Consider the following 19634-nt stretch of genomic DNA (forward strand, 5'->3'; position numbering starts at 1 on the left):
AGGGGATCTAGGGCCAGAGGGAGGATGGAAGGTGGAAGGGAAAGGGGAAATAATAAGGACTAAGATGTGATGTGTATGTGTACCCACTCCCCAAAATGAATGTATTCATTACATAGTACAACCATGTACTGATAAACATGAATAATAAAAAAAGAAATCACTGCTGTGTGACAGCTGGCAGTCTGGTGGCTCTTCCATCCCAGTGCAGAGGGGGAAGGGACCCTCTCAAGAACGTGTAAACAAAATAAAGAGCTCTCTGGTAAGGTTCTAGTAGATCCGTGCCAGCCCTTTGTATTCTCTCCCTAGGGTCATTTCACTTACCGTGATTCATCCCAATCCTTAAAATAGGGGGATTTATAGGGAACGGCGGGCACAAAGTACCACACTTCTAAACTGCCAGCCTTAATATGGAGAAGAACTCCTTTCCAGAGGACCACACCGTGAGGTAGAAAACTGCAGAGGTCAGAGCTCTGCCTGCATTGTTTATTTGAAAATTCCTAACCCTAACTTTGCTCTAACAGAGCAAACACTGGCCTTAGGAAACTAAATTGAGGTCGGCGTTGGAGTCGGCGTCAGCGTCGGCCTCGGCGTCCGGGTCCCCATCCTTGTCCCTGCCTGCTCTCCCGAGTACACGGCTGCTGTGGGTGACCGGATCTCCTACGCCTTCAGGCCGTCCACGACAACCAGATCCTCATCGTCATTGGCGAGACCGGGTCCGGGAAGACCACACAGATATTGTGGCCCAGTACCTGGCCGAGGCTGGCTACACACCCCGGGGCAAGATGGGCTTCACCCAGCCCCGGCGCCTGGCCTCCATGTCCATGGCCAAGCGGGTGTCCGAGGAGTTCGGCTGCTGCCTGGGGCAGGAGGTGGGCTACACCATCCGTTTTGGGGACTGTACCAGCCCCGAGACCGTCATCAAGTACATGATGGATGGCATGCTACTGCGCGAGTGCCTGATCGACCCCGACCTGACACAGTATGCCATCATCATGCTGGACGAGGCGCACAAACGGACGATCCACACTGACGTGCTCTTCGGGCTGCTGAAGAAGGTGACATCCTGGTCTTCCTGACCGGGCAGGAAGAGATCGACACGGACTGCAAGATCCTGTACGAGAGGATGAAGTCACTGGGCCGCGACGTCCCCGAGCTGATCATCCTGCTCTTGTACTCCGCCCTGCCCAGCGAGATGCAGACCCGCATCTTCGACCCGGCCCCGCCGGGCATCTGGAAGGTCGTGATTGCCACCAACATCACGGAGACCTCGCTGACCATTGACAGCATCTACTACGTGGCGGACCCCGGCTTCGTGAAGCAGAAGGTCTACAACTCCAAGACGGGAATCAACCAGCTGGTGGTGACGCCCATCTCCCAGGGCCGACGGCATTGGTTATGAAGAGGAAGGTGGCCCAGAAGCTTGCTGCTCAGAAAGCTTTGACAGGCGTGTTCCTGAAAGTGTGCATCGTGGCTCTGGGGTGGAACTCAGGACCTTGTGCTTGTGAGGCAGGTGCAGCTCAACTGAGCTACATGGCCAGCCTTGCAGTGCTTTCTCTGAAGCTTTGCTCATTGTATCCCAGGGCGTTGTGGTTCTTGGAGAATAAAAATTGCCCCTGCCTTGTGATCTGAAGTATCTACTGGTCCCATGGTCTCCGTCCCGGGTTCGAACTCCCTTTGAAACTGTGAAGTCATCACAGTGGGGATGTCTATGAAGCCCGAATCTGATGGAGAGGAGTGAGTTCTGAAACATGGAACCCTTACGGAGTTCAGAGCAAATGGCAACACTGTGGAAGAAATCGCCTTCAGATGTGCTCTCCTGCCTCCACCCCACCTGGTCTTGGTTTTGCTTGGAAGCAGTGCAGCCAAGGGGAGGAAGACTCACTCTGGGTTTCAGGTGGAGGGGGAAGAGCTCCAGTTGCCAGGGCTGGACCACTACTTCTGATAGAGCAGTGCTAAACAGTAAGACAGGCCCTGGCCTTGCCTCCATTTTTTTCTCCACAGAATGTTTTGTTTTGGACCTGTAAGTTTATGTGGCTGGGCTCCTGCCCAGTGTATCAAAGTGGTGTGTGGCTGTTTGAACTGTGTGACCTTTCAGGAATGTTCTGTTAAGCCCTGCCCTCTCACAAGAAGGTTCTGTTAAGCTCTAGACCCTGCCAGAAATGTTCTGTAACTCTGCCCCCGTGTCCCCGTCCCTCCCTTCCCCCGCTTCAATGAGCATGCTCACCTACCCTGTGGCTCCCTATATAAGGAGACTCTCATTTCTAGTAGAATGCTCCGACTCCTATACTAAAAGGCTTATCTCTGCCTCTTCAACTGACCATCAGATTCTCAAGTCTTCAAAGAATGAGAGCCGTGACCTGGAGTTGCCACACTGAGCAATAAAGCTCAGCTGTGCCTCGGAGCTGTGTTTCAGAGCCACCACACTGAGTTGTAACACTTGGCTATAGCACAGAGCTGCTCCTCTCTGCTGCAACACTTCTGAGCATCCCAAGACCAAGCCCTAACTTCCATGGGAACCTCTTCCCCACCCCACCCAATGGCTGGTGCAGGCCCAAGACCACAGGTTGGCATTGCTATGGAGAAGAGGCCCTGCGAAAAGCCACTGTCACCTTTTAAGGGAAAGAGAGTCAGGCCTGGGCACTGATGGGCAGCCCTGAGAAAGGTTTCCTCCACTATGGTGTCATACAGAAAGGGTGGGGTGTGGCAGAATGTGGGTGAGCACCATTACCAAGGCACTTGCCACACAGGTGGCTGCCAGAAAGGTTCTAGCAGACCTAGGGTCAGCACCCTACTGGCCTAGATCTGTGCGACTGAACCTTGCCCTGTCATGTTCTCGCTTTATTTCTGGGCTACACTGTTGCTGCACTGGCAACAGATGTGCCTGCCCATCCTGGCTGTCCCACAGCCAGGCTGGACCCCGTACCGAGTTCACCTGAACTCTGAGCCCCTAGCAGCTAATAAGGCCTCTTCCCTTGATTCTGATCTCCCGCTTGAATCACTCACTGCTCCTACTCCCCCAGAAGAGCCTGGGGGCTTTGTTTACCCGGATTCCTCGGTGCCCACCAAGATGTTGTCTCCACCTCAGAGGTTTGCGGGACAGCTGTCCCCACAGCTGGAAGAGGTTGCCGCCCCACCTCAAGGTCTGCGTGCCAAGCTACCTTGGCAAGAGAGGCTCCGAAAACTGGTTCTGAGGTCTGCAGCTGTTCATGCAAGGCCCGCCGAGGTGACGCTTCCACCACCAAACCTGATTCTGAGCACAGTTGGACCTTTGGACCCACAGCTTACCAGAACTCCACCGTGGACTGCAGAAGCTAGAGTTCCTCCAGCTGTGCAGAAGCCCTCCTCCCAGCCTGCAGACCCAGCTGAGTCTGTCACTCAACCTCCAGTGCCTCCGGAGACGGGAGCTCCAAGTCCTGGTCAGGAGCCCACTCAACATCGCCCATCACGCCCGGTCGCAGGCCCACCTTCCCACGTGGATCCCAGCAGCACTGCCGTGCCCTCCACAGGGGCTGCACACTCTCCATCCCTGCAGAAATCTACAGCTCCTGTAACACAGACTGGGGTGACGCTGCCACGCCCAGACCAGATTCAGGCTCAGCATCCAAACCTGACTGAAGTCACCACTCAACCAGCGGAGGTGAAGGCTCTAACTGTGCTAAGTGCACAGAGCAGCACGACACACAAGGACATATGCGAGCTCTGTTCCTGCCAGGAGGAGACCCTGTCTTGCACTGACCTCGGCCCCACCCGCAGGCTGCACGAGGTGCCTGCCCTCGAGCCCAGTGCCCACAACAGGACCTTCACCGTCTTAAATTTCCAAGGAAATTCTATTTCTTCCCTTGATAAGAATGTTTGGAGAACATACCGGTGGGTTGAGAAACTAAATCTCAGTGGAAACTCCCTGACTGAATTACGAAAAGACTCCTTTGCAGGCCTGCTGTCCCTGCAGTACTTAGATTTATCCTGCAATAAAATACGTTCAATTGAAAGAGGGACATTTGACTCACTACCCTTTTTGCAGTTTGTAAATCTTCGTTGCAATTTTGTTTCTCAGATCAGCTACGGAACATTTCATGCATGGCACGGGATGCAGTTTTTACATCAAGTAGTCCTCAACAATAACCCTCTGACAACTATCGAAGATCCATCTTTTTTTAAATTACCAGCATTAAAACACCTGGACTTGGGAGCAACACACGTGTCCCCTGCAGTGCTGGAGAACATCCTCACCGTGACTCTGGAGTTGCAAACACTGATCTTGCCGAGCCACATGGCCTGCTGCCTCTGCCAAATTAAGAGTGATATCGAGGTTGTGTGCCCGACAGTCAAGCTGCACTGTGAAAGCACCTGTCTGTCCAACACCACGCAGTGCTTTGAGGCAGGGGCCATGGGGAATGTGGATGGGAGGCTCATGAAGGCGCTACAGGCCCGGAACAACAGCACCAGCGCCCAGCTGAGCATCGAGCCTGGGACGTCATCTTCGCAGCAAAGTGTGGCCCCCTGGTCGGACATCACGAGCAACCAGCTCAAGTTTCATGACGAAAGTGACGTGATCAACGCCCCCAGCTACGTGGTGCCCTATCTCTCAGAGGGAAACCCAGAGGATGTGCAGTCAGCTCTACTGCCACTCATTGCAAGGCTTTTTCCAAATGCATTTCATGGAGATAACACCGATTCTTTAAAAAAGGATATAAAGAACTCCTCCTTTATCCACGAGTCCAACAAAAATAAATTGGAAGAGCTGAATTTGCTCAGAAATTGGTCAAATGTAGAAATTGAGAAAAAAATGGAGGCGGTTAAGAAGGAAGAAGACACTGTCAGGCGTATACAGCCCAGCATTTTGGGTCCCACCTTGGAGCCGCAAATATCTAGAACACTGGGAAGGGCTCCGACACAGGAAAACAGCATGGCGGAGAACCTGAGAGGAAGAAGGCTGCACACAGTGGACAGGGGCCTCAGGGGCCTGAAGGGCACAGGTAAAAGGCTGCTGCAGGACAGGAGGAAGCAGCAGGTCAGGGACAGGCAGGTCACCTGGCCCCTTGCACAAGCAGCCTCGGGGACCCCAGTGCCACGGAGCTGGCGCAGCGTCACGGGGGCCCCCAGCCCCAGGAACCTGGAGAGATTCTCCATCCTCACAGAAGGACAGAGGGTAGCCACCCCTTCCTCCCTGCCAGCTCCCTGGCTGGGCAGGTCCCCCACATCCACCCCTGCCAGAGCCCAGCCTGTGGTGAGAAGCAGAGCGAAAGACTTCACCCACAGCATACGGTTTCTAAACCACGGGCAGGACAGAGTGCTAAGAATGAAGGCAACTCCACCTGCCTGGCAGTCACAAAAGAGTCGTCGCTTGGCTGGAACTCTCTTCCCTGTGTCCCTCAGAACAGCCCAGGCCAACCCGAGGGCACAGCTCACCAAGGGAAATGCACGCAGCGGCCTGAGCCCAGCAAAGAGGCCTGGGTTCCGGGCACGGAGGAGCCTCATGGACTCCCCTCCAGCAGGCTTCCCGTCAGCACCAGGGAACCTGAGTGTGTCTGCTGCAGACTCTGCCTCGGGCTTGACCTCGGCCCCCACACACATCACCTCCCCAGGGCTGCCGTCCCTGGAGGTCGGGTTAGAAACAAAGCTGAATCACTTGCTGCAGCCGCTCATCCCTGACTACAGAGTGAGATGGCTCATCTCCCAGGTCGTCAGCATTTTGAAAACGGAGTGCGCTGAGGCCCCCATGTCCCCCTCCTGTGCCAAGCTCATCTCCAAGTCTCGCCTCCTGCTGATGCTTCTGACTGAGCAGCTGGAGTCCATGGTGTCCCAGGCCCAGTGGGAGCAGCAGCAGCTGTATTCTGACCCCACGGTCACGGAGGGCACAGAAGCCCATGGCAAGCAGAAGGGACAGCAGATGCCTTGGATGTCCACAGAACATGTTCTTGAAGACATGTATGTATACAGCTGGATCATCGGGGCATTATCCCTGGTTTTGATGATGATACCTGTTGTCATCGCCACCATCGCCTTCTGCGTCGGGCACAGAAGTGCCAGAGTCGAAGATCCAGAGGCCGGGTGGAACCCCAAGAAAGAGACCAAGCCTCCAGAATCAGCCAGTTACAAGGAGAGTGATGATGAGCTACTGGAGGTGCTCACCTACTGACCTCGTCCTGCGAGTGAGGAGCAAGCTTATTTTTCCCTCGTCAATAAAGACGTTCTTATCTCCTATTAAAAAAAAAAAACTGGACATCCTTGTCTTGTTCCTGATTTTAGTGTGAAGGATTTCAGTTTTTGACCATTTAGTATGATACTGGCTGTTGGTTTTTCGTAGATGGCTTCTATCAGTTTGAGGTCGAGACCATCTATTCCAATTTTTTGTAGGGCTTTTATCATAAATACGTGTTGGATTTTGTCAAATGCTTTTTCTGTGTCTATGGAGATAATCATATGGTTTTTGTCCTTGGCTGTATTGATATAGTGTATTACATTGATTGATTTTCGTATGTTGAACCAACCCTGCATCCCTGGGATGAATCCCACTTGATCAGGGTGTATGATCTTCTTGATGATCTTCTACATTGTGTTTGCCATTATCTTATTAAGGATTTTTGCATCTATGTTCATTAGTGAGATTGGCCTATAGTTCTCCTTTTCGGTTGGGTCTTTCTCTGCTTTGGGGATCAAGGTGATGCTTGCTTCCAGGAATGAATTTGGGAGTATTGCTTCCCTTTCAGTTTCATTGAAGAGTTTAAACAGTAGTGGCAGCAGTTCCTCTCTAAATGTCTTGTAGAATTCAGCAGTGAAGCCATCAGGGCCTGGGCTTTTCTTAGTTGATAAGTTTGACCTGGGGCTGGGGCAGGAACGTGCAAGAGCTGTGGGCAGAAGAGCAGCACACACATGCCACAGGATGCCTGGCTGAAACTCAGCCCTGACTTGGGGTCAGACAGAGATGACTTCCGTACCATAAGGAGGAGGCAGAAAACCTGTCTTGGATGGCATTTCAGCTCCGCCCTCCTGTCCTCCTGACCTGTTAGGCCTCTTGACCTTTTGAGAGTAGTCTGTATTTGTCCACTATTGTCAGACTTGCTCACAGACAAGGGCCAGTTAGCAATGCTGTCCCTTTGTTCCTGAGAGCCAGAAAAGAAGGCTCTTTGACCCCTGCTGCTAAGCACAGTAAACAAAGGCCTTCTTGGCTGCCAGTAAGCTCAGAGTGCTCATTAAGCAAGAAGTTTTCTGGCCAGTGGTTGAAATGACTTCATGCTTCCTCCTGGAATCCAACTAGAGATAAAAATCAGGTCATTCAATTTACAAAGAACCAACACTCCCTTCTACTGCCAGCTTTCAGGGGTTACTGGCTCTCAGAGCTATCAGGGAAGAAAAGAGCCTATTTGAACTGGGGCTTTGAGAAAATCTTTTAAGCTTCCTCCATTTAATTCCTGATAACATGCAAAGATGTTTCACTCTAAATTGCCTGTGTCAGAGAGCAGGGAAGGGGGTGTGCTCCTCACCTAGCATTCCCGAATTTTCAAATTGAGTGTTTAACAAGACGTGGCACTGGCAGATAGGTCTTATTAGCTAATAATGAGGTAGCCCTTTGGGCTCTCTAACAAAGTATAAGAGGGAGGAAGAAATTGATTTTTTTTCATCTTACCACCATTGATCACAATTTGACGGTGAGAAAGAAAAAGATACCACGGTCTTTTCTTTTTTCCTTCTTTTTTTCTTTTTGGTGAGGCTGGGGATTTAGCCCAAAGCCTCACACACAGTAGGTAAATTCGGTGTCACTGAGGGTCTGATATTGTGGTCTGAAACAATGTTCATTCCGATTTTTTAAAAGATAAAACCAAAAAAGTACAAATTGCAAAAGATAGCGGTCCATGTTCTTTTCTCTTTTCATTTTCTTTTTTAAAGACCACCAGAGGGCTTGCTTGAACAATCAGTAATTAACAATTTTTAAAAATCCCAATGAATCTAGAATAACCCATTTTCCCTGATTCTTTGCCAGTGAGGAAAATCTGTACAGTCTATGTCTGAACCAATTTCCAGATCTAGAATTTCCAGATAATTTCACCGAAGTACTCCTTACACTTAATAAAAATTAAAATAGCAAAAGCAAAATCCCTCTCATGGTAGGGGAAGTTTTGTGCAGCAAGCTTTTATTTTTAAAAATGTCTTCAAAATATACTTGGTCCCAAACGAGTAAAGTGAGTTTAAAACACATGCAAACACACATGCTTTTCACAACTTATTTATTTGCAACTAAGAATGTTGCAATCTTCAGCTCATGGGTTACTTATAAATCACATAAAATCTTGCACTATTCAGAAAAATGATTCCAAACTTGGAGATAAGTAAAAAAGATAATTGAGTAAACTTGATGGTGCTAGGGCCCATTTGTTTGGCATTCTCATGTAAGTAATGTTTGAGATTGTTGACTTAGTATATTACTAACTGATTAAAGGCCTAGCTTTTTTCAACTCTATAAAATTTGAGTTTATGTTTGTAGAAAACTGGCGTGATATTTGCTCCTCTATGTGATAATATAACTCAAAGGGTATTAGCTTTTCATTAGTATAAAAAAAAATCTGAGAAAATCAAGTTTTAACGTGAAAAGGTTTATTTTGGCTACAGTTTTGGAGATATCAGTTGGTTTCATTGCTTTGGGTCTGTAACAGGGTGGCACATCATGACAGGAGCACACAGCTGAGCAAAATGATTCACCTCACGGCCAAAAAGAGAAAAAGAGAAAGACAAGGGGCTGGGGCCCCATAATCCCCTTCAAGGGCATGCCTTCAAGAGATATCAGAGATGAAATAGGACCTCCAAATGATATGAGAAATATTATAACTCCCAACCTGTTAGATGTCTGATACGCCGGGTTCATGTTCCCTAAAATCAAAAAATGAATTCTAGGAACAGTGAAGGTTAAGAATAGGAAATATTGATTGAGAGGATAGCTCCTGACAGGCAGGAGGGGTCCTGATTGGGTGGCTGAGGACCCTCCTTTATAGGGAAGTTTTTATAGAGCAAAAACCACGTGGGTACAATGGGGGTTACCACTATGATCAACCAATAAGGTCACAAGTACAGTCGCTTAGGTAATGGTGATTCAACAGGGAAGCAAGTCACATAGCAAGAGTACATGGAAAGAGCAAAGAACTTCTCAGGAAGATGATGGATCTGGTGGTGTTGGTCACCCACTGAGGTGACTGATGCCTATCTAGACTTCACTAGGGAAGGTGTTGAGGAACTATGTCACCCTGGTCCTTTTGTCATTATTTTGAGGCCTGGCTTCTAACTGATGTGTCTCTAGGCACAGTTGTAGTGTGTTTTTACCTTTTTTCCTGACTTTCTGAGGGCTCAGTCCTGTTTGACTGCCTATAATATTTTTACCTAACTTAGCTGTCTACAATACAGTGACATAAGACCTCCCCCTAGGTCCCTCCTCTTAAAGGTTCTACCACTTTTCAATAGTGCCACCAGCTATGGACCAAGTCTTCAATACACGGACCTTTCAGGGACATTATCCAAACTATAGCAATGCATTCTGGGAGGTGGAGGCAAGAAGCTCACAAGTTGGAGCCCAAATTGGGAAATTTAGAGATTTAGTGAGATCCTGTCTCAAATTTTTAAAAGTAAAATAAAAAAGGCTGAGGGTGTAAGTTATTGAGAAGCCCCTGGGATCAACACCCAGTGTTGCAAACTACAGCAGTGATGCTATTGCTTTGTAGGTCATTAATCCGTTTTACCTCTAATTTAGCAATCTTTTTTCAGCATTCCTTTTTCCCACTGACCCTGTACATTGAAATCAACTCAGTTATTCTGCCAGTTCTCTCATAAATGAATTATATAAAACTTTGACACATGCTACCTTATTTATGTAAGAATTATCCTTTTAACAGTTTGGACATTATGGGTCAGCACTCTGCCAGCATTTAAAAATTTGAAATAGCAGAATGATGTCATTTTCAACATATATGCCAGCTTAGTTTGGGTTTTCCAGAAGTAGACCCTAGGACAAGGACTTTAGTACAAGAGCTTATTTTGGAGGGGAGGGGACTCCTAGAAGGGGAATAGGAAAGTGACACAAGGAATGGAAGGCAGTCATCACGGGTGGGCTGTCAAGCCTGCTTCCATCATGGTGACTGTGGAGTTCAATCCCATAAGGAAACTGCAAGAAACAGCCACCCAAAGAAAGTGGAGCTGGAATATTTATACACTAATTCCTATCTGTCATTTTTTGAGGACTGCACCTGAGTGGCATTAATTCTCTAGTACTTCCTGCCAAATATGTCACTTGTTCTCAGTGCTGGTATAAGTTCTTAGGCGTGAAGAGACAGACATGGGCAAGTGAAAATCTTGAGGTTCATTGAGATGGAGAGACCAAAGAAGGTAGATAAGGGGTGCTAATGGCCTTTAGAAAACAAACACAAGGGCTGGGGATTTAATTCAGTGGCTCTGCTGCCTGCCTCACAAGCACGAGGACCTGAGTTCGATCCCTTGTACCAAAGAAAAAAGAAATTTCAAAAAAAAATACAGAAGACAAGACATTTCCACTTAGTAGAAAATTATGTCCTCTTCTGTGTAAGAGAATATACCAACGTTTTCATAAAACAAAGTAATTCCTTTTTTAAATGGTAAAATACCCAGATTTGAATCCCCCCCACCCCCCACCAGGGATCGAACTCAGGACCTTGCACTTGCCAGGCAGGCGTGGCACCACTGAGCTACATCCCCAGCCCTCCAGATTTGAATCTTTTCACCAAAAGAATTTTTCTCAAGATTAATCAAACACAAAGTATTCAAAGCACAATGCAGTTGATTTTCTAAAAGAAATGCTTATTTCCAGTCATTTGAGGGGTTTTGTGCAGCACATTTGCCATTGGAAGTAAATTTACTGACTACATGAAAAGATAGATGATCATTTTGCAATGGGAATGAAAATTTTTGGTGAAATATTTCATTACCAGTCTTTCATAAAGTATATTTAGAACTTTTCACACTTAAGCCAAGTCCTTTACAAAGTGTTTTCCTCAACAACTTTTTTAAAGTATTGATTTGGGTGCCCTAAGAAAAAACTGACAGGTTTGGGACTGTGGCTCAGTGGTACATTGTTTGCTTAGCATAAGCAAGGCCCTCAGTTTGATTCCCAGAACCACGAAAACAAACAAAACACAAGGCTGACAAATGTTTTTTACATTAAAAGAAGAAATCTAGGTACCACGAAAGAAAGAAAGAAAGCTAAGGAGCACACCATCAGATTTATAGAAGAAAAACCTTCTATGTTGCCTGAATGATAGAAAACATTGTGAGCTAGGAGAGCTTCACCGGGAGCCCAGTTCAGCTGTGCTGCTCTGAGGCATTTGGAAGATCCACAGTGGAGTCAAGGTCATGTTGGCATGGCAGTTTGTCCTGCGGACCGAGAGAGAGAGCCAAAACACCTCCACCCAAGAGACATAGGCACGGAACAGTAAGTGCTTAACTCAAATGTTTGACCATTAAGTTCTCTGTTGGCTTGACACCAGGCTGTCTGGTTCAAAGACCAGGCCTCCAGCCTTTAAGTAGAACTTGAGAATTCTTTACAGTTGCCCAAATTACAAGGGCATAGATATCCATTCCACCCCTTGCTTTGCCACACACATGTGCACAGATGTACACACTGAAAAAGAAACAGCCCTTCCCCTCAAATCTTCCCAGGTAGTTTTATCTCTGTCTCTCTCTCTCTCTCTCTCTCTCTCCCTCCCTCCCTCCCTCCCTCCTCCCTTTTTTTTTTTTTTTTTTTTTTTTGGTACCAAGATGAAACTCGGGACCTAGCGCTTGCAAGGCAAGCACTGGAACCCCTGAACTAAATCCCCAGCCCCTCTTTCTTTCTTTTTTGAGACAGGGTCTTGCTATGTAGTTCAGACTGGCCTTGAACTTACCATGCACCCACGACTGATCTCAAACTCTCAGTGATCCTCCTTTCCCACCCTCCCAAGTGCTGTGATTACAGGTGTGCATCACCACACACAGCTCCCCAGGTATTTCTAACAGGGAATTTCTTGTGGGCTTTAAAACCTTTGTGAGTTGCAGGCACCCACATCAGCCACATGTTCTTCCCTTCCTGCTTGAGTCTCATACCTTTTCCTGTGAGCAGCTGTCAGTTGGCCTTCAGGCCCCTTCCAACTCTCACAGAGACTCAAAAATAAAACCTTGGGTTTCTGTTAACTGAGAGGCCAGTTAAGAAGAAGCCCTGTACCATTATACTGTCCGTCACTCCTCTTTCTCCTCTTAGTCTCAATCTGGCTCTCAAAAACAACTGTTGTCTCCTCCCTGAGTTACAAAGCTAAAGTCCCCTACTACATCAAGGGAAGCCAACAGCTTCATGTGGCAATGGGTGAAAATGCCTTCCATACATCTTTTGGTGGTGCTGACCCGCAGCCAGGATTCAGCAATTCTTCCTCTGTCCTAATGCGACTGATTAACAAGGCAACAAGATATATCTGAACTTGAGACACAGAGTCAAATATCAGTTTATCTGACTTGCATTGCTATCATTCAACAAACACCTTAATACAAATCAGACTCTGTGCTCCTGTTGGTGTCCTAAGAGCCACACAACTTTTTCCCGTCTTCTTACTATTCCTACCTCATTTCAAGCTACCGTCACTCCATCTAGATCATCTCAACAGCCTCGTCTTGCAAAGCCCCAAAACATTCTCCATATTGTGGTTAGAATAATTTAAATAATTATTCCAACATAAACACCTGATCACGCCCCTCACTTCTCTTGAAAAATCTTTAATACTTCCCACAGAACTCAAAGCAAAATCAAAACACAATAAAGCTTACAAGACCCCTTGTATCTACCTTGCTCATTTATCTGGGATCCTCTCCTCTCACTGGCCTCCCTGATATTCTTTCTCCAGAGATGTCACATCCTCTGTACTTGTGCTTCTCTCTGTTATAGCATGATTCTTTCCCTGTCCCTTTTGCCTGTTAATTCTCATTAAAATCTAAGATCAAAATCTCAGCAAGATGTGATGTTCTCTAGGAAGTTCCTTGCCTTAGAATCTAAAGTAAGATTACCCCCTTGAGGCTACCTAACCAGCCCGTGAGCCACATTTTCTTCTTGGAGAGCGGAGCCTCACTTGCCCACTTCTTCACAATGTGTAGCCACTGGCTCCAGGAGCCATGTTCCTACTATGACCCTGTCAACTAGACCAGGATTGAACCTCTCACCCAAGAAGGCCAATTAGATCCTCTTCTTTTGAGACCTTTCCATAAGGACGTAAACATAGACAGCCATCTTGGCCTCTTGGTAAGGCCAGAACACATACACTCAAGAGTTACTGTGGGGTAGTCATATTCCTCTGTGGGAACAAAGAAGAGGGAAGCCAGTCTGCGTAAAGGAGAAAGAGAATGCAGCCAGCCAAGAAAAGGTATTTTTGAGCTCCGAGGGCCTTTCCAATCCCTAGTACTAGTCTCATTCTGACATAGCCCTACATCCTTATTTTTTAAATCTTCTCTTTTGCTTAAGAAAGTTCAGTTATATTTTGTTTCTCAAAGCCAGAGTTTTAACTAATAATTTATCCTTTCTGTGCTTATTTACTGCATGCTTCTCTTACCTTTTCCTCTGGTGGAAGTTGCACGTTTCACTGGAAGTTGTTACCTCCTTAAGGTCAGATTATGATTTGCTCATTGTTATTACACTCCAGTGTTTGGTGTATCATAGTTATTGAAAAATTGTTTTTTAAATGAAGGCAATAGAGAACACTAATTGCACTTTGATTATGTGCCAGACACAATTGTATTAACTCATTCAATTTTTACCATGAACTAAGAGGTAATTAATTACAGGTTTCTATACCTATTTCAAAGATCAGATACTCAATGTGCAGAAAGATTACTAGCTTACCAACACATAGCTAGTAAGTGGCCACACTAGGATTCAAGTCTAATAGTCTAATTTCAGAAATCATATTCTTATCCATGGAGTCAGGAGGCCTCACCGAGCTTACCAGATATGGGAGGAGGGGACAGGTCACAGTGCCTTTGAGCAACTTACAGAATTAATTTCCATCTTTCCCATGGTTTGCCATAGTTTTGGTGATATCCATTTGGTACTTTATCTTCTGTGACCATATCTGATATCTATATCTTCTGTATTGCTCTTCTTATCTTGTCAAATGTTTCATCTTCCAAACTATATTTGAGGCTCTTTGAGGGCAGAGACCAAGATTTATACTTCCTGCTATTGCCCTCACTTGATGAAGTTGTTTTTATTTGCAAATATCAGGAAGCCCAACTAAAAGTTGTTCAAACAATCAAAGGATTTTATTAATTCTTGCATCAAAAGATCCAAAAGTAAATGTGGTTTCAGTTAAGGCTTGATTCGTAATTTAATGTCACCAGAGGTCCTGCTTTTTTTCTTTCCATCTCTGCCTTTTTCTTGAAAATGACTTTTATAGTGGTCCTCAAAAAGCAACTGCCAATAGCAATTGGGACTTTTCTTAACTCATATCTAGCAGAAAAGAGAGAACTTTTGTTTTGAAACAGTCTCTCCGCGTACTTGAGGCTGCCCTTGAACTCAATATATAGTCTAGACTGGTGTCAAACCAACAGTAATCCTCTTGCCTCAGCCTCCAGCACCACCGTGCCCAATGAGAACATATTTGTTTTACTATTTCTACCGAATTATTATACTTTATTCTAAAAAACTAGTTATCTATTTGTCTAGTTATCTATTTGTGACTATGAGGTATTGAGGTCCCCCATTACAATTGTATTTATGTTTAATGAGTTTTTAAATTCTCCATTAGTGTTTGTTTTATGAAGGGGCATTTATAATGTTATCTCTTCCAGTTGAATTGTTCCTTTAAATAACACATAGTGAGCTTTGTCTCTTCCAATGAGTTTTGGCTTGAAATCCACTTTGTCTAAAATTAGGACAGCCACGCCTGTTTTGTCCAGGTTCCCATTACACAGAATATTTTTTCTATACTGTTGTGGTTTGTGTTTAAATGTCCCCCCAAAGCCTCACACAGATGAGGTGGGACTTTCTTTCTCAGAGGTAGCTGAATGTGGTATATGTGATGCTGAGATTAAGGGCATGTGATTACTAAACCACTACACACGAGTTAGTGGTTTAGCTACCATCCCAGTAGTCTGGATGGGCTAAAAGAGGCAGAAAGATGTGATGAATCTCTCTTGTTGCTTTTGCTGTCTTCCGCCACCATGAGCTGAAGCCTCTTGTTACCTTTGCTGCATTGTGCGCACCATGTTGTTTCTCTTCTGTGAGGCCTGTTTGTCATCCCCGTCTTGGAGCCAATTGACTATGGACTGGAACCTCGTTGAACTGTAAGCCAAATAAACCCCTACCCCTCTAACTTTGGGTGTTGGGTATTCTTGTCTCAGCAATGAGAAAAAAGTAGCTAACTTATATCCTTTGATTTTTAATCAGTGAATATGTTTTTTTGAATGAAATGTGCTCCTGTGTACGTATCATGTTTTGTTTCTGGATCCATTCTGCCAATCTGTGTCTTTGAGAAACTGAGATCATTAACATGGAGAATTATTCCTGAAAGGTATTGACTTATTCCTTCAATTGCATTATTTTCCTGTCGCTGATTTCCTTCTGCTTAGCTGTTCATCCTGCCACATATATTCATTCCTTTTTACTTGTTGGCACTGTTGACTTCATTGTCTCTTTCTAAGATATCCTTGAGAAGTTTTTGTGATGTTGATTTGGTGGTCATAAATTTCTCAAGGTGCTCCTTGTCATGGAAATAATTTTTTTTGATAAATTTTAAAGGAAAGGTTTGCAAGATATATAACTTGAGGTTGGAAGTTGTTATTTTTTAGGGCTTGAAATATTTTGCTCCAAGCCCTTGTGGCCCTTAAGGTTTATGTTGAGAAGTCCGCCATAATTCTAATGGGTTTAAGTTTATAATTGATTTGTTGCTTCTGTCTAACAGCTTCTAAGATTTTATCCCTAGAATAGATTTTGGTATTTTGATTATCATGTGGTGTGGAGGGTTTGTCCATGGCTATTTGGAGTTCTACATGTCTCATTTATCTGTATGTTGTGCTTGCTTCAGCAACACATATACTTATCTGCTTGTTTATTTCTTTCCCTATATTTCAGAAATTTTCCTCCATTATTTCTGTGAACAGGTTTTTATGCCATATTTGCTGTCTTCTGATTTTTCACTTATTCCAATTATTCTTAGTCTTCTTTGCATCATCTAGAAGCTATTGAGTTCATTTTTCATTTTCTCTTACTGTTTTTAGGGTGTCTTTGAGTAGTTGGTCTTTGAAGACATCATTATCTTCTAGTTCTGAAATTATTTCATCACACTGGTCACTTCTGCTGCCCATAGTTTCATTATAAATTTTAATCTCCTAGATTTCTCTTTTTGGTACCAGGGATTGAACTTGGTTCCTTGGGCTTGCAGAGCAGGCGGCGGAACCACTGAGCTAAATCCCAGGCCCTTTCCTAGATTTCTGATTGAAACCTTTTAATGGACTCTAATTCTTTGCTAAACTGATTATTCATGTTTTGTTTCATTTTCTTTAGCTCATCTAGCTTTTTATTAGTGTCTTCTGAAACCTCCTGCATCTTTTTGGTTGTTACTTCCATTATCTGTTTAGTTATATCTTCTCTGATCCTGCTGAGTACCTCTTTGATCTGTTTTCTAACTTCTTCTGTTATCCTTTCAAGTAATTCAGGTGTGTGGCTAATACTGTTTTCTCTCTTGATAGCAACTGGATTGGCTCTGGGAAGGTAGGGAGTTTCGAGAGGCATTTTTGTTGCCATGTCTTCTTGTGTTTCTATTTTTTTGTTCATTTGGTTTTTTGTTTGTGTTAAGGTTTGTGGACACTTCTAGTGGAAAGATTGTGTCATTAGTATAGCGATCTCTTTAGTTAGTCACTTTTCAATGATGTACTTTGAGCATGGCTAACTATAGTCCTTTGCCTCTGGCCCAAGATCTGACCACTTTGGTTAATTTGGGAGGGGAGGATACAGTGTAATTGGCCCACACCAATTTCTCTAGGAATGTATTGTCAATGCCCAAAGATATCTGAGTGTTGACTTGCAGAAAAAAAAATTAACCAACAATTATCCAACCCAGGCAGTATCAAGTTAATCAGATATAGTCGTATCATCCAAGACAGCCTGAATACTAATGTATCATAAGAACCAATTATGTACCACACTTAACCCTAGAGAAGAAATCCATAATTATGGCGTAAACATTAAGTCAACTCAGGTATTGACTTATAGCTAGTATTTGGACAGCCGTATCCCCACTAATGGTAGAAAAGAATTCAACAATAATGTTATAGAGTTAATTATCTAAAAATTAACAAAGTTTGTGATTAAACCAGTAAAGACGTAGGGGGCTGGGACCAGGAGAATGCAAAAAGAAAAATTTGAAACCTTAAACCACATATACGATATGAGGAGGAGAAAGAAGTGGTATAAAGGACTCTATTGGGGAGTAGAGGAAAGTTTATAGAATTATATAAGGGCAAAAGAAAAAACTGACAAGAAATAAAAAATAAAGGGAAAGAAGACAGAAAGCAAGAAATTATAGAGGGAATAAAAATAAAGAGAAAATTTAAAGGAGAAAGTTAAAAAGGAGAAGAGGATAAAAGAAAGAAAAAGAGATAAAAGCAAGGAAAACGGACATAGGAAAATTCGCCAACCCCCAATAAATTAGTGAAGACAAAAGAGGAAAAAGAAAAAAAAAGAAAAGAAACATACACACACACAAATAAAAAAGAAAAAGAAATTTCTCTATGATTTGGAGTGCATGATTTTCTTCCAGGATCTATAATTTTAGAGTCTAGCAATTGTCATTTTTCTCTGGGGCCCCCTCTTCCCAGGCTGTAGCAGTGTCCAAGTCAAGATGTGTTCCTGTTCATGCTGGTAGACAAAAAAGAAAGTCAGACCTCAAGTTCAGGCTGGATGCAGGTACCAGCAGGCAGTAGGAGTAGGGTGAGGGCCTCAATGCTGAGGCTTTCAAATCCAGAGGCATTTAGGAGGTGTCTGGCCTCTGGCTGCATGGAGTAGGGCCTGTGTCCTTTAAGTCACACTTCTCAAGGGGTATCTTTCCAGCCCACTACCTGACCACAGTTGTCTCCCATGGTTGTCTCTCCCGCAATCACTGTGGGAGAGTAACACTAGGAACCCTGAAGTGAAGCCATCCCATGGCTGCTCTGAGTCCCAGGTTCAAACAATCCACCCCTACGCAAGAATGGCACCTGACCAAGCACTCTCTCCAGGGATATGGTGGGTACCTGTTGTCTGTGAGAGCACAATTCTGTGCTGTTGTTGCAAATCACAGCAACCACCAGTCTGTTCCACCACCAGATTTCTCCCCAGGGCCCCTTGGAGTCCCCAGCATTCATTTTGTCTCTGTAGGTTCAGTCTCCCTTTCCCACAGGCCATGAGCTGAGAGCCAGGGAGAAAGTCTAGTATGTTTCTTCCCTTCTGCATGTCTGTTCAGTTTCTATGTAGCTGTTAATTTTCTTGTCAGTAGACCCTTCCCAGTTTCTATGGATATCTCTCTCTCTCTCTCTCTCTCTCTCTCTCTCTCTCTCTCTCTCTCTCTGTCTCTCTCTTTCTCCCTCTCTCCCTCTCCTTCTCTCCCTCTTCTTCCCCTAGTTGTTATTATTTTCCAGTATCTGGATTCCAAATCTTATTGAGGCTGAGTTGCTCCTGCTCACTATGGTGCCATTTTCTCTGCTATTTACTTCTTTTGGTAAGCTTTTAATACCTGTAATTTCTACCAATCTATTCTATTTCCAATGCTATAGATGGAGATAACAAATCGTGATGACTTCCATCCCCAATTTCTGTTGTTTCCATTGTTCCTGTGAGTAACACAAATGACTTTCATTTCATTCTACTCTAAAAATAAAGTAAAAACAGTAGCCTTTGCTATCATCCAATAGAGTCTGAGAAGGGTTCCAAAGTAGACATAGAGAAGCTAAATCAGTGATAATGAATCTTTTAGAGCATTCAGTGCTAACAAACAGCTGGTTGTGGCATACGTGCCATAAGTTCATCACCACTGACCTGAACCCACCCCACCTGCAGAATAAGTTGAAGATTTACTGATATCCATTGCAGAAAAAGACTTTCAGAGCCAGGAATGGTGGTACACGCCTGTAATCCCAGCACTCGAGAGGCTGAGGCAGAAGGATCACTGTGAGTTAAAGACCAGCCTGGGCTACATAGCAAAACTCTCTCAAAAAAAAAAAGGAAAAGAATTTTCAGCAGACACATAAAGGAATTTATTAGGCAGAAATTTTGAAGTGCACACTCAAATAAATACAGTGCAGGTTGGGCCCGGGGATGTAGCTCAGTGGTGCCAGGCCTGCCTGGCAAGTACCTGGTACCACAAAAAACAAAACAAAACAAAACAATACAGGTCCTCCAAAGAAAAAGGAGCACCACAGTGTGGGGCAGGATATGTTTTTGGGGAATGTAAATCTATAGAAAGAGGTGTTGAAAGGTGGTGGTCCTCTTCTATAGAGGAAGAGAGTGATGCCCCATCCAAAGGTGATAGCTATTGCAGTGCTAAGTCCTATTTACAAGTAAAAAGGAATGGCCAAAGTCCATTTGCAGGCAAAAGGGAGTGGTCCAGGCTGAGGGACCTTAGGAACTT

The 19634-nt window shown here is 44.7% G+C and overlaps 1 protein-coding gene across 1 annotated transcript; it reads left to right on the plus strand.

Annotated features, from left to right (window-relative positions):
* The first annotated feature begins 1617 nt into the window (after positions 1-1617).
* On the plus strand, positions 1618-19331 carry LOC147827632 (leucine-rich repeat-containing protein 37A2-like). Its single transcript, XM_087213031.1, has one exon. The coding sequence runs from the start codon at positions 2828-2830 to the stop codon at positions 6137-6139; it is 3312 nt and encodes a 1103-aa protein (XP_087069157.1). The 5' UTR covers positions 1618-2827; the 3' UTR covers positions 6140-19331.
* The last annotated feature ends 303 nt before the right edge of the window (positions 19332-19634 follow it).

Source organism: Heterocephalus glaber, unplaced genomic scaffold (genome assembly GCF_053883595.1).
Source record: "Heterocephalus glaber isolate CG9 unplaced genomic scaffold, H.glaber_assembly_v1.0 deba00001442, whole genome shotgun sequence".
In the NCBI taxonomy this organism is placed as follows: domain Eukaryota; kingdom Metazoa; phylum Chordata; class Mammalia; order Rodentia; family Bathyergidae; genus Heterocephalus; species Heterocephalus glaber.

Coding starts and splice junctions, on each gene's coding strand:
- LOC147827632 (XM_087213031.1), top strand. CDS start 2,828: ATGTTCTCGCTTTATTTCTGGGCTACACTGTTGCTGCACTGGCAACAG.